Consider the following 15,144-nt stretch of genomic DNA (forward strand, 5'->3'; position numbering starts at 1 on the left):
TAACAGGTACCAGGATTTATTACTATAAACTTAAAGTATCTTTGCCAAAAAGTATCTTATTTTCAAGTCTGTATCTGCAAATTTGGAGTACAAAAATGAAAGAAATTTAATAACATTTTGCAATTAATTTCTGCCAGGATTCTGCCAAAAGCTATAAATTAAAAAGAATAAATACCCAGTGTACAATTTGGCTAACTTATCCTCTAGAACATTTGAAACTTCAACTTTTGGTGAAATTAAGGCCATAAATTTGATTATGCTCCATTATTTTCCAGACTAAAAGTGTAAAGGTATTACCTGCTCTCTTATAAAATGAAATTTAAAACTGTACATTTTACTATTTTATAATACCAATATAAGATATATTTTAAGTTTAAGATGAGGTATATTTTTCTTTTCTTTAAGACAAAGGGGGTAACCATATCTCTTTTTTCCCTTACTTTTAAATAAATTAAAAATAAGGTGGGGGGAGAGTATTTGTTTCTGTTGTTTGTTTATTACTCTAGGTCAACTTGCCAAGTTGACCTAGAGTAATAGTTAGATTATATAGTATATAGTACTAGAGGTACCCCTCAAAGATAGGTTGCCATTTCTATATGCCTTGCAGGGTTAGAAAAATATGTTTATGCTAAAAAAAGAGTACTTAAAAGAAATTTTGAACTTTTCAAAACATAAATAAAACTCAAGTTTTGAAACAATTTATCCAAGTAAGGATAGTATGAATTATAAATTAGCTGCATTGCCAGATGTAAAGTAAAGTTAATGAATGGAATGTAAATCAGGGGGCTAGAGGACAACAAAGATAAAAGCCTCTGGGTATAAAATTGATTTAAATCTTTTTTTTAATTTTGGGTAAAGTGTTATTTCTAGGTATGATTTATCTTAGGAGATTTAGGTACCCTTTCCTAAACTATTAAAAATCCTTCCCAGGAACTAGAAAAAGATTCACCTGAAAAGGCATTTTGATCCAGGAGTAAGCAATTATTTAGTACAAACAAATGTGCATCCTTTTATTTTTAAAAGCGAAGCTTTTCTATAATAAGGGTCGGTCCGTCCGTAACGAATAGCTTTTTTCGTTAATTTTGGCATGTTAGAATTGTCCTATCGATTTCAAATTTTGCATGGTGATTCCTTTAGTAGTTAGGTACGATTTAGAAAGCGTAGCAACTCTATAATCATTACAAGAATGTCCGTATGTTTTAAACATGTTGATTTTTTACTTTTTTAACAACAACTTTTTATGTGATCTAATCATCCGATTGATCTGATTTTTGGTATATTGATTCCTGGGACAACATAGTATAATGTTATAAGCGAATCAACTCTATATTTAAATCCTAAAAATGTAAATATGTCCATACACATTATCCTGTATCAAGCATTTTTTAACAAATTTACTTACAATTTTGCTTCGACTCTTATACATTTATATTCTGATTATTCAGTTCTGACACTACCGTTTCAGTGCTTCGCTTTTATGGATGTTGTCATCCTTGTTTTTATACAATGAATGTATTCCTGATACTCTGATATACTGATGAATTTATGTATTGCAAACTCAACAGCTAACTAGTTTATTCTTATTTGATGTCACCCAAACAACTTTCATAAAATATTAGAGGTTTGACAGATATTCAAATTTATAAGTTGTTTATTTATCGCATCGTATTATAGACAGCTTTCTGCAGAAATTGAATTGAAAAATTATAAGATTAAAACCAGTGTTATTAGCCCAAAGGGTCTGAAGTCCCGCTCTAACAAAACTGGTATTAATTTCATGATTTTTATCTAAAAAGGGAAAATTGTCTGTAATACGATGCTATACTGGAAAAACACTTATTCTTCTTATAAGTATGATAAGTAAATTATTAAGATACCTGTCATTACTTTAATTTTTGCATAGTTTTTTCATCTTGGAAATAAAATTAACACCTATTAGGTTTTTGAACACATAATAGAATTTTACCAGTATTTGTTACAATTATGAACTCGAACTTAAAGAATCAATATTGAATTGCGCTAATGCCGCTGTTTATAAAAGGTTAAGAAAGAAAACCTATATGATTTTTTGAAAAATATTTACACGGTATGAATGTTGAAACCAAAGTTCTTCGGAACATTTAATTTGTAAGCTTGATTACTTCATGGAATAGAATTTGATACCAATGTTTGTCAACTCACATATTAGACATTCATTGTGAGGAAAATAGTAAAACATCTACAGTGAAGTGACATTATAAAAATATTTTCTATTATCAATTAGTGATCATTTTTTTTGTTAAAATATAATTAAGATAAGCTTTGGCTATGGATAAAATTAATGTTTGTCTTTAATCCTGAAAAAGTGTAAAATAGTAGGAACATTAACTATTGTTTTAAGATTACAAGCTTATATCTAAAAGAAATGTTTTGTTTAAGATATGATTATTACAGATTAAACCATCCTATTTCTTTCCAAATAAGTTTGAATATACCTATCTAATTTGCTACTATATCTGATGATCATGAATCATATCCTTAATTTCTGACTCTAACCAACATCCACTTACTCTGAGAAATACCTGTTTATAAGTTTGTAAGCAAGAAAGAGAACAGCACTTTGGGCTCTTCCCCTTAGGCAAAATCTTTAAAGAAATGAGTCAGTAGAAAAAAGCCATTAAATAATTTAGAAAATATTCAGCTCTTGATACATATTCTAAAAAATGACCACTTGTATTCATTTTGGCAAATTTTGATACTTAAGACATACAATAAATATATTAGTTTCAAATAAACCCAGCAGGGAAGGGAACAATGGATTGAAAATTTCTAAAAAACACTCGATGATTAGATGGCTTAATTCTTTATTAGAATCTTGATTGATTGGTACAAATTTTAACAACTGTAACATACTGATGGGGTAATTTTGATCATCATCATTGGGAATGTACAACATTTTACATCTCTGAATGATTTCACCCTCAATAAAACTGAGCTGCTTTTACTTTATTTCATGTTTTGAAGACAGTAGAAGGTTATTTCATTCATCTTTGTTGTTCTTGATCAAGGTTCATTTTATTTTAAGCCCTGTTTTGAAATTTATAATGTAATGTTGGGGCCTGCAAACAAACAAGTACACACCTAAGTGTACTCCTAGTTTTGTAGGAAAACATAAAATCACAATAAGTTTTTTAAATACAAATGCTTGCTTTAGTAATGTAAAAATTTTTGTGGTAGATCTTTAGAACTCAACTACATCTCATTGAATATTGATGGTATGTGAGAACCTGCCGGCATTGCTAGCAAATTTTGTTATGCCCTTAATTTCGCATATTTGCACATTTGCAAAAAAAATTTCAAAATGACAAGAAAGAATGATATTCCTTACATAAAGTTATAAGATGTGTGGCTGTCTGTAGGTTAACTTCTTGTTAACTGCTGAACCGATATGGCCCTTCCTTGCAGTGGAGCTTATCATAAGTCCAATGAAGGTTTTTAACTATTTTTGATTCCTACACTCTCCCAAGAGTAATTGCCCCTAAAAAAACCTTGATAAGTTTTTAAATTCTTTCTTAAAACATATTAAAAGTAGAGGGCCGACTCCCCCTAAATACCTAAAGTGCCCGAAGACTGGCCTGATAAAGTGATACATATGGAAAAGTGTATGCACACCCTAAAATTCAAGGAGTTTAACTAAACACATGGGCACAAGTTTTACTTTATTCATACACATGAACTTAAAGGGAGTGTGAACGTAAAAATTTCTCATCTGATTATCAAATCTTAACATTTTCTAAGCACATTTCGCTACACTGATCAACCAAAAACGTCCTATCAACAAAAATATCCAGGAATAATGTCTTGATTTTATGGTATTTTGGGAGAAAAAAGGAAAAAACAAGAAAAAATCTGAACGTTTTTGTTTCTTATAATGTTTGTAGGGATATTTAACTTGTCATATATAGTTGAAACAATTTACTTACTGTTAAGGATTTATTTTATGATATAAAATTGCCAATTAGTTTTTTTATAAAGTAGTAATTAGGTAATAAAGACATATTTTAAATTCGTATTATTGACAAAAAAATACCTCACTGTCTACAAAGGGTTGAATCTCATAGGTTATTTAAAATAATAATATCCTTTTATATTGTGTTGGACAATAAATAACCCACTTTGGAGAATTAGTTTACACTTTTTATCAGACTGTTTATAAAAAAATATTGCGTCTTTATTATTTAAAAATTTGTAATTAAAGGTGTTTTTAAGCAAACAAAAGCGCGTTTTGCTCTATCTGTGAGATATTATGAATGATATAATGTTAAGATTTGATATTAAGATGAGAAAAATTTACGTTCACAGTCCCTTTAAACTTCAACATCTCAACAATTTAGGTTTGACTAAGAAGCTAAAGTACATAAATTAAAAGTCATTTTTGCCAGTTTAATTTTCGTACTCATTCGGAAGCACCGAGATGTAAAATGCTTGTAGTAGTCAAAAATTTGTAGATTTAATAAGCTTTGTCTTTTAGAATAGAAATTATGTAACAACATTCTCTATAGTACCTACAGTCTTAAATATAAGCCAAAATAAGAAAAATTGTGTCGGTACTAGTGCACAAAGTCAAATAAATTAATTTTTTAACCAATATCCCTTCCCTATAACCTTGTAATTATCTAATTCATGAATGATGTTTCATTTCACAGTAAACTTGTAAAACATTCATTTGTACAAGTTTGTTGCAATAAGAGTTCTTCAATTTTTTCAAGTATATAAACTCAAGGATGAAGCCTGATAATGAAAGTACTTTGAATTAGAGAAATAGACAATCAATAGTGAGAGATTTTGAAAAAGAAACAACCCTATTATATAAAGTGTTGAGGTTTTTTATCTGTTGTTAACTAAGTAACAAATTTAGTTCTCCGTTGGTCCTGGAATGGTTTAAAATGGTTTTATATTTGTATTTAAGTCTTGAGAAGGATTTAGGTATTTTTCTGCCTTTCCCTAACGTACATTTTGCTTACAGAGCCATTAGATGTTAGAGGAGAATAAAATGATTTTTTTTGTTTGATAAAAATTTTAGATTAGTTATTTTTCGCATTATATTATAAACAGCTTTCAGCGGATATAAAATGTAAAATTATAAAATTAAAACCAGTTTTTACTTGTTTTAATCTGATGATTGTACATTTATATTCTTTATAGAAAACTGGATAAAATATGATGCTAGACATAATTTTTTCGTATTGATGAGAACCGGTTATTATTAACTTGTTTCGAATGAGTACGAGAAAAATCTTTCTTTAGTTTGTCCCAGTTGGATTTTACTGTTTTATTTAATTAGCAAGACTAAATACATTCATGTGATCATAGCCAAAACATAATTTTATTGTAGGAAGTGGACAGAGAAGAAATAACAATGCCAGTGATCCATGTTTGCTCACAAGTCTTCCTGGTGAACAGCATAGCATAGATGTACCTTTAGGTATCACTTTCTAAATAGAAAAAAAATAACTTAAAAAATATAATATTCTGAAAAAGTCTTGAAGTTTACTTTTAATCCTGCTTATTAATTTACCTATAAATTTACAAAAGTTTTTTTTATGTACTTTTCTCTACAAGAATTGATACAATCTAGTTTTATAAGAAGCTTATCTAGAAATTTTGTTCTGATAGGTCTAAGTTGTTCAAGATCATAATTGACACAATCAAAACCCAACTATATTCAATAAAATGGATGAATTTAAAGATAATTGTTTCAGTGAGATGTAGTCACAAGCATCCAGCTTTAGGAGACAGAGGAAGGTCTTATTCAGAGTCTCAAAGAAAAGATATAATGAAGGTTAGTTATTTCTGATTTATCTGTCTGTTTGTCTCTATATCCATCTGAATCTATCTATCTTAACATCTGCTATCCATCTATCCAAACTTTTATCTGGCTATCTTGGATGAATACAGGTATGAAATTATATATCTTACTATCTTTTCTACTGAATATATATACCTAGGTCAGAAGATGTTATTGTCTTAACTAATAATTTTTATCCCTGTATCTGTCCAACTAAATATCTATCTATCTAGGGTGAGGCCTGGATATCTGCTACTAGATCAGAGGATGTTCTATGTTATGAACTATCTATCCATCCATCTGTCCAACTAAATATCTATCTATCTAGGATGAGGCCTGGATATCTACTACTAGATCAGAGGATGTTCTGTGTTCTGAACTATCTATCCATCCATCTGTCCAACTAAATATCTATCTATCTAGGGTGAGGCCTGGATATCTGCTACTAGATCAGAGGATGTTCTATGTTATGAACTATCTATCCATCCATCTGTCCAACTAAATATCTATCTATCTAGGATGAGGCCTGGATATCTACTACTAGATCAGAGGATGTTCTGTGTTCTGAACTATCTATCCATCCATCTGTCTAACTAAATATTTATCAATCTAGGGTGAGGCCTGGATATCAGCTACTAGATCAGAGGATGCCCTATGTTCTGAACTATCTATCCATCCATCTGTCCAACTAAATATCTATCTATCTAGGGTGAGGCCTGGATATCTGCTACTAGATCAGAGGATGTTCTGTGTTCTGATATATCTATCCATCCATCTGTCCAACTAAATATCTATCTATCTAGGGTGAGGCCTGGATATCTGCTACTAGATCAGAGGATGCCCTTTGCTCTGAAAGACATCCAGATGATTCTAGACAACATGGTGCAGGTGAATTTTATAGATCTATAATATAATGAATTAGAAATATATTTCAAAATTAGATTAATAATTTCTAAGGTTATATAAAGTATTCAAGAACTGATAATAGTTTCATTTTTGTTATCCTTAGTTTAAAAAAAACTTTACTGGGGTCACTATCAAAAGATCTTTCAAATAGCCCTTAGAGTTTGGATTCTCTCTTCTTAGGACAGAAGTCCTGAGAGGCTGGGGGCAATGTTGATTGTATTTTACTAATAATTACTTTACTTTTTACTAGGTGTAGGTAGTATGGAGGACAGACATGGATCTACAAGGTCATCTGATTCTGGTATACCTGTAGAAACTTTTGGTAGCAGCACAGTAAGTATTTTCTATCTAATAATCTATCTTTCATTATCTGATTCTTGTATACCTGTAGAATCTTTTAGTTGCAGCACAGTAAAGTATTTTCTATTTTATTATCTATCTATCTATATCTGGTTCTGGTATAACTGTAGAAACTTTTGGTAGTAGACCAGAAAGTATTTTCTATCTTATTATCTATCTGTCTATCTCTCTATCTATATATGATATTAGTATACTTGTAGACACTTTGGTAGCAGCTCAAAAAGTATTTTCTATATTAATATATCTATCCACTTAAACAATTCTCATGAAAGCTTGGTGATGGTTTAGGGAAGGTTTTAGGCTATTTGAGAGGAGGTCAAACATTATAACTAATATTCACTAAATTAGAATTATATTTACAGGGTGTTTTTTTTAATTGAACAAAAGTATTGCTAAATTTAACCCACACAACATTGACAAAAATGAAGAATATATATCTTATTTTCTTCATTGGGTTAGTAAGTTATTTAGTCAGAATAATGACCTTGGAATTTGGTGTGGAGTTCTAAAATTTTATGCTATGGAAACACAGGTTTTTAGGGTATTATTTGTTTTGAAATTATTTTTTTCTTTTATAAACTCCCCAAGCCAATGAAGAAAATAAGATATTGATTGTTAATTTCTGTCACTGGTAAGTGTGTTAAATAGGGATATACTTTTGTTCTATTTACAAAGAACACCCTGTAGTTCTAAATTGAAAAAAATATCAATGGGTTTCAATTTTCCTAGCTTAAATATGAATTTTTAGACATTTCATTGATATGTTTTGATTTCTTTCAGTTTTTTCCTGGCCAAAGAAAATTCTTTTTATAAAATATGAAAATACATTTAATTTTAATTTAAATCAAATAAAATTACTTTCACAAATTTATCTCTTAATATCCAAACTTTCATTATAAAAGATCTATATTTAGAAGACGCTTTTTATTGAGAACATAAAACTTTCTAAACATATCAAGATATGAAAAGAGTGTTCAAGACAAAATATATATCTATACAAAAATTATATCTATAAAGATTGAAGATAGAGACATGTTTCTAAAGAAATACAGTACAATGAAGTTTTTTAGGGGGGGGGGATTTGTAGAAAGTTAGGATTCTAAATATTAAGCAACTTATATCATGCTTTCCCTCGCCAATGCTCCTTATTTATATGAGAGTGCGATTTATTAGGGTGGCTTAATATGGAACACCTGCCAAAGCTCAAGGCCAGGTTAATAATTGAGTAGCTTTCATAAGAATTGCGGGTCAGCTTATAATGTAACATAGAATACACTCAGAATAAATATAAATCTTAAAGAAAAAAAATAGGTTTATAGCTTACTCGACACCACCCTTCATGCCAAATAGATTAAAAACTGCCTAAACTATTTTATAGCTTTGGCCTAGACAAAGAGATGTTTTTATTAAAACAAACAAACATCCTAATGCTTTTAGAATGCTAGTCCTTTTGCTCTTGGTAGAATATAAAATTCTTGATACTAAGCTTCATAAATTATAAAGTTTTGACAGTAATACACTAGTAGTGCTGCAAGTTAGGATACACACAAAATATTCTTTATTTATACAAACTATTAGCGGCTTTATTCTTAGCCTTCAGAGGCTTTTAACTTGTTTATGTTTTTTTCTTTTACAAGGATAACTCAAAACCCGTAGATAACTACGGTATCTTTATAAAGTTTCCCTGAAAAAAGCACAACAAAAGATATTAAGATTTTTTATATATTATTGTGTTTTTCTTATGAATTTTAGATTTTGCATGAGATTTCCTGTTACAATAAGAAATAATTTTACAATTCATAAATTATTTTACATTATGTCTTTAAAAAATAGTGTTTGTAGTTATATTGTCAATATACTGTCCATGTTAGCTAAGACTTTTTATTAAGCCATATCGACACTATAACCATATAAAAGATTATTATACAGGGTCAAGGACATTCAAGGTTTTGTATTTGTTAGTAGGGTAAACAATTAAAAATAAAAATGTTTGGGGGGCCGTAAGGGCACTCCCAAATTCATTTTGGGGGAGAGGGTGCAATCTTTATATTAAGTAGGCAAGAACGTCCAAGCTTTTTTTTATTTGGGGGATAATCACTCCTTTATCTGCCCCCCCCCCTCCCCCACTTGGACGTCAGTGTATAGGATGTCTATTTTTTTTTTCATTTTCCTATTTTACTGTCTAAAATTGACTTTCATGTACTGTAACCATTTTCAAAGAAAGACTTAAGCTTTGATTTTTCTCAATAAATTTTTGAAAGATAATTTATAGATTTAGCTTTTTATAGCTAACCAATATTTCCGCATTCCCTAAACTAACTTTAACGGAGGAGGGGCGTTCAGTGTGTAAAGCTCGTAAATATGGAGTATGGAAAACATTTTAGAATCATACTACTGAACTAAAATTGTATTTATAAAGTACTAATGGTTACGCCCTTAGAGGCATCCTTCGTTACAGACAAAAGATCCTGTTACTTTTATATAAAGGGTATATTATCAAAATATATGTCTAGATTTAATGTTTTGGTTAAAATAGAAAGTTATTTGTATTCACTAAGTAAAATTATTGATAAAATATCGTTGAAAATTAGACTTTTATATTTATTTGTCTCGCAATAGGGTTTTAGGATATTTCTAAACATCTTACGAGACCTCTACTTAAATGAATCTCACCTTTTATTGGATTTTTTCCTGCATTCTATGGATTAAAGGCGGGTTCTAGAATGGATTAAAACTAAAGTAACATAATTATCAATTCTTAATAGTACAGCTTAACAGATCAAACAATGAAAAGTAAACTGTTCTAAAATCTAATACAGTTCGAATGCTTGATATTATATCCTAATGAAATATCTTAATCTAATTTTCATAGAAATTTTTTTTTTTTTTAATTAAGGAAGTAGGAAAAAGCTAAAAAAAAGTCAACATGCTTAAGCAAACGTCCTTTTAGCTTATGAGTATATTATTTATATGCTTTAACCATTCCTTATTGTTCCAGAAAGCATTCACATACCCAAATTAACATTTCCAATAGACCCGGTAAATGTAGAAAACATTCACTTTTAAAAATTTTCAATGGATAACGTGCAAAATAAATGTACTGTTATTCTGTGATTGATTGTCACTATAGAAACCATTAAAGTAAACTTAGGTTTGTTGAATGATAAATTTGAAGTATTTGAAACTTGTGTGTATGGTATGCAATATGCAATATCTTTCTAGGACACACACATGCATGTTAGAAGGATAATTATTAGGGATGTAAAGGGATAAGACAATGGCTAATAAATTGATTTATATTTCTGATGATGATACACAAAATTATCCCTTCTTTAGATTACAATTAGTGGTTAAAACGTTTGGACACTCATATCAATGAAGCAACCAATAAAAATTCAAGAAAAGTCCCCAAAGCTGTTAAACCAAAGAATAAGAAAAAATGTTTGTCCCCTCCTTACCTGTTATTAACAAAACAACATGCTGATTATATAGTACAGCTTGACTTTGACAAAACGTTTGACTATCAAATGTTCAAATATAAAATACAAAGTAGACGGTTATCCGTTTGTAGATATAAAGCTAGTTACTGAACCAATCGACACAACCAAATCTGTCCCGATTTTGTATCACTTTTAAAAGTGCGATTCCAGTTACGTCATATACGTTTCGGGAAAGAAAAAGGGAAGGGGGGAAGAAAATCTCTTCAAAAGAGATGGGGGAAAAGGGAAGAGATTTTCTTCCCCCTTCCCTTTTTATATGACGTCACAGGAATCGCACTTTTCAAAAGTGATACAAAATCGGGACAGATTGGGTTGTGTCAACCAACCTGGTGAAATAAAAATCTAATTATCCAAAAATTCATAAATTTAATATTTTTTATCAAGAAAAAATTCTTATCCTTGAGATAATGTATGTTTAAGTTTGAAGGAACAGTACATATAAATCATTATCGATATAAATCGATATATTGTTACGTGGATGTTGCACAAGATTTTCATGTATGTACTCCAACAAAGGAATGCTCGCAGCTGGCTAATATAATCATACCACCTTCAACTACCTATACCCCATCCCCTCCTCTTCGACTGGATGAGCAAACTTTTCCCAGATCAATTTATCCACGTACATATATCACATATTTATTTGTAATGCGTGTTTAAATCTTTGAAATATTTTCAAGTTCATACCTCATTGTTACATGAATCTTCATTATAATTTTAATGAACAGAGTTATTATATAGCCTATGTGTTGCATATACAACAAAACTAAGTTGTAGAGATAAACAAGAAATTACTTAGACCAAGAAAAACACATTGTATGAACAATCCGACAACAAAATTGAAGATGTACAAATTATGGTAAGAATGGGATGAATTCACAATAGATAGTTGAATTTCTAATTGAATTCATCTAGGGTAATAAATATATTAATTTTTAGACGGACAACAGTCCCAGAGAGACCTCTGAACTTGTGAGATCCAAATCCAAATCTCTGGATCCAGATAGCAAGAGCCTGGATAGCAAGCTTACAGATTCTACCAAAAATAAGATAGCTAAAGATGCAGGTATGAATTTAAATATTTTTTCAATGTGGCTTCAAAGCCGATTAATATTTAATGGATTAAAACCGTTCTTAGCCATATTGTAAAATAATATATATCATCTTATAAAAAGCGATTTTCACGAATAATAAAATAATTAATACTAGTTTTGTTAGTCCAGGTTTTAGCCACTCGGAGCTAAAAAAAAAGTTGAATAGGTTACAGTACCCAAAATCCAAGACATCCAGAAATGTGAATTTTAGATACATTGTCCGTCTATCTATCTATCTATCTATTTATCTATCTATCTATTTATTTCCATCTATTTAGGTAAAATTGGTGATAGAGTTGGTTCAGTAGAGAGTCCCGAAGAAGAAACTCGAGATATAAAATCAGAGATACGAGGGGCTATCAGTCAATTCAGGTATTGTTTAGTAGCACAGCTACTCTATAAGACCAAATGTACGTATGTACGATTGGGGTGGACGTTTTATATCAATATGTTGTAAACTTCATTGGTCTATCAATTATGCTAAAGGGAACATAGTTCATTTAATTTTATTATTCTTTCCTTCTTCCCTTTTTATCATCACCGCACATCTGCTCTATAACCTTCTAAAGGAATCAATTATGGCATAATGTTTCTCTTGATCTTTTTGATATTTTACCAATGTATTCTACAAGAATACAAGCGGCTGTGCCACTTCAACTAGGACTTCAGCGAATGTCTAGTGAGGCAGAAGAATACCCAAGAATCATATAAAGCATAAAACCAATATGGTAGCTATTTTAGGCTTACCTAAAAAGGTGTACTTTTAAAATTCAATAGTTATTGAAACTATACTCTTATGTAATGTTTTCTCATGAAATATATTAAATATAAAGTAATGAGTAAAAAGTTTAGAAACTAATTTAGAACTTCGGTAAATATTATCATAACACATTATTTTTATTTTATAACAATTTTATAATTTAAAATGAATGAGATTAAATTATAATTACATCCTCTTTTGCAATTATGCATACATTTTTTTCATTCATTCAAATATAAAATATAGAAAAGAGAAAAATATGTACATATATATAGAGAGAGAAATGGAAGAGAGAGAGAGAGAGAGAGAGAGAGAGAGAGAGAGAGAGAGAGAGAGAGAGAGAGAGAGAGAGAGAGAGAGATGGAGAGAGATATTAAAAAAGTATTAAAAGGTATTTTTAAGAGATAACTTCTCATAGGTTGTGGTACCCTCCCAAAAAAAAATAGTTATAAACCTTCCCTGGACCAGATAATCTTCAATGAAAAATAGAACCAGATTGACCAGAGATTGGTGATATCCTTCGTTACAGACAGACATATAGACATACAGTTACTTTTTTTTGAAAAAATGTATATTTTTGTTTCAGGGTACAACGGGCTCCATCAGCTGATCACAGACGCCATGCAGCCCCAACCAATAGAGCAAAGGTAGAAAAAATAACTAATTTATGGAGGGGGGGTTACCAAAATTTTGGCTTTCAGTTTTAAAAATTGGAGACGGAGAGGACAATTACAATTGAATTAATCTACAAACCTTTCTTTTCTTAAAGATTACAAGGTAATAAAAACAGCGAGATTTATCAATCGTTCATTATACAAAACCTTGTTTATTTATATTTAGAAGTATATAGTGTAATCATGTGCACGCCATTCATTTTAATGAGGGATCTAAAGAATACATTGATGTACTTCTCCGATAATGATACACAAATAACATCTATTCTAGATTACAATTAATGGTTGAAACTTTTGGACACTTAACTTAATGAACCAAAAAATCTAAAGAAGGTGTATCAACTTTTTTGCTTTTTATTTAAGATAGCTAGCCGGTTCTTTCAGTAAGTAGTAGATGTAAAATTTTTCATAGAATTCAGATATGCAATCGGTTTTTTTGTAGACCTCTTATTTTTTAAGTAATTTAAGTTTTTTTGAAAAATAATTCAGTCGGTTTTAAGGTACTAAAACGCAACAAAATAAAAGAAGAAAATGGCCAGTATGAACAAAAATAGTAAGATCTTTAATTTGACACCTTGCTTTTAAAATTCTGTTGAGTAATTATTGAAAAACTCTATTTTTTTAACCTCAGTTTTATAAAAACTTTAGACCTAAATATTTTCTCAAACAGACATAAAAAACATGGGTTCATATATACCTTTAGAATCAGAAAAATATTACGAATCCATTCTAAGCGAAATTGAAAAAGTTTAAAAAAATTTTAATAAAAAATAAAAAAAATAAAAAGTTTATTTTAAGAATTGTAACTACTAAACTAGCCAATCACAAATCGCGAAAATTGACGAATCGCGAAGCTTAACCTATAAAGTTAACCAATAGAATTGCCAAAAAAAAAGGAGAACGTTCATACAATACATGCAATAGATACTACAATAAATATAGTGATATTACAGAACATGTAAAGAATGAAAAATTATGAACAAATATGCATCAGTCTGTTTATAAACTTCAAAACAATGCACATACGGGCAACCAGGGGATTTTATTCACCACCCCCAAATCAAGTTTTAATCATTCTATGAGTATTATTATATCCATATTACATCAGATTTCAAAGGAATCGTAAAATTACGCTTTTTAAGTAAGCTTTCTAATGCCTGGAAGTTAAGAAATGCAAAAAATGTCTTACAGAAAAAGGCATATTTTGTGTGTTTCACCAACAATTTTAAAAGTATTATAAAATCTCTTAGAATCAACGTAATTAGACAAAATAACTTTTGTTGAGTCATGCATTACATGTATATTGAGAATATAAAAGAAAAAAGCACAAATTGAAGATATTAGTCCTAAATAATTCTAGTTAAAGTCAAGATTTTAGTTTATTTTTGTTTGTTTTAAAATCAACATTTAAGTAGACAGTATCAGGAAACATGTTTTCACCGGGTGCCACCGGCTAAAAAAGCGATATTTGATTACCAAAAGACATATTATAATCGCCAGTACTGGTTTCATTTACCCCCCCCGCGCCCCCGTAGGGGTTTTTAGCCTGTTTTCTGAAGGTGGGTGCACAAAAACTTTGTAAGAAAATGCTTTTAAAGGCGCTTTTAAAGTCAAAATTTAAGAACATAGTTGTTTTATTTCATTAAATCCCTGTTTTATTTTACCTCTAAAGTATATGGGTTTTTTCAAGTTTGATATTGCTGCGCTAATTTCTTAGATAATTCTTCCTGTCAATATTGTAAGAACCCGAAATTAGAATCTTAAAAAGGGATATATAATTACTTGCATGTTCCACCATATTTTCTCCAACTAAAATGAAATGGTCTTTCCAGCATGCTAATATAACAATATCCTTTCCCCTCATACTGGACGTAAGAACTGACCAATAAATAAGGACTAAATTAGCAACCTAAATTGACAACAAAATTTACCCAATTATAATATCCACGTATATTATGTCTATTATTTTAGAGTGTTTAGATAAATTGGAAACACTGTAAAAGCTATTCAGTATGTAATTTAC

At 29.8% G+C, this 15,144-nt stretch overlaps 1 protein-coding gene across 8 annotated transcripts in view; it reads left to right on the top strand.

The window, feature by feature from the left end:
- The window catches only part of LOC145331865 (uncharacterized), a 99,694-nt gene that overhangs the window by 51,490 nt on the left and 33,060 nt on the right, over positions 1–15,144 (top strand). For all 8 annotated transcript variants that reach the window (XM_080176714.1, XM_080176713.1, XM_080176711.1 and 5 more), the window contains exons 16-22: positions 5,375–5,464; positions 5,742–5,821; positions 6,631–6,715; positions 6,984–7,066; positions 11,533–11,659; positions 11,966–12,059; positions 13,034–13,094. In XM_080176714.1, the coding sequence (XP_080032840.1) occupies positions 5,375–5,464; positions 5,742–5,821; positions 6,631–6,715; positions 6,984–7,066; positions 11,533–11,659; positions 11,966–12,059; positions 13,034–13,094 (620 nt within the window). The remainder of the gene's footprint in view (positions 1–5,374; positions 5,465–5,741; positions 5,822–6,630; positions 6,716–6,983; positions 7,067–11,532; positions 11,660–11,965; positions 12,060–13,033; positions 13,095–15,144) is intronic.

The sequence above is a fragment of the Acartia tonsa genome, chromosome 11, assembly GCF_053477335.1.
Source record: "Acartia tonsa isolate MP-2025a chromosome 11, ASM5347733v1, whole genome shotgun sequence".
Classification (NCBI taxonomy): Eukaryota; Metazoa; Arthropoda; class Copepoda; order Calanoida; family Acartiidae; genus Acartia; species Acartia tonsa.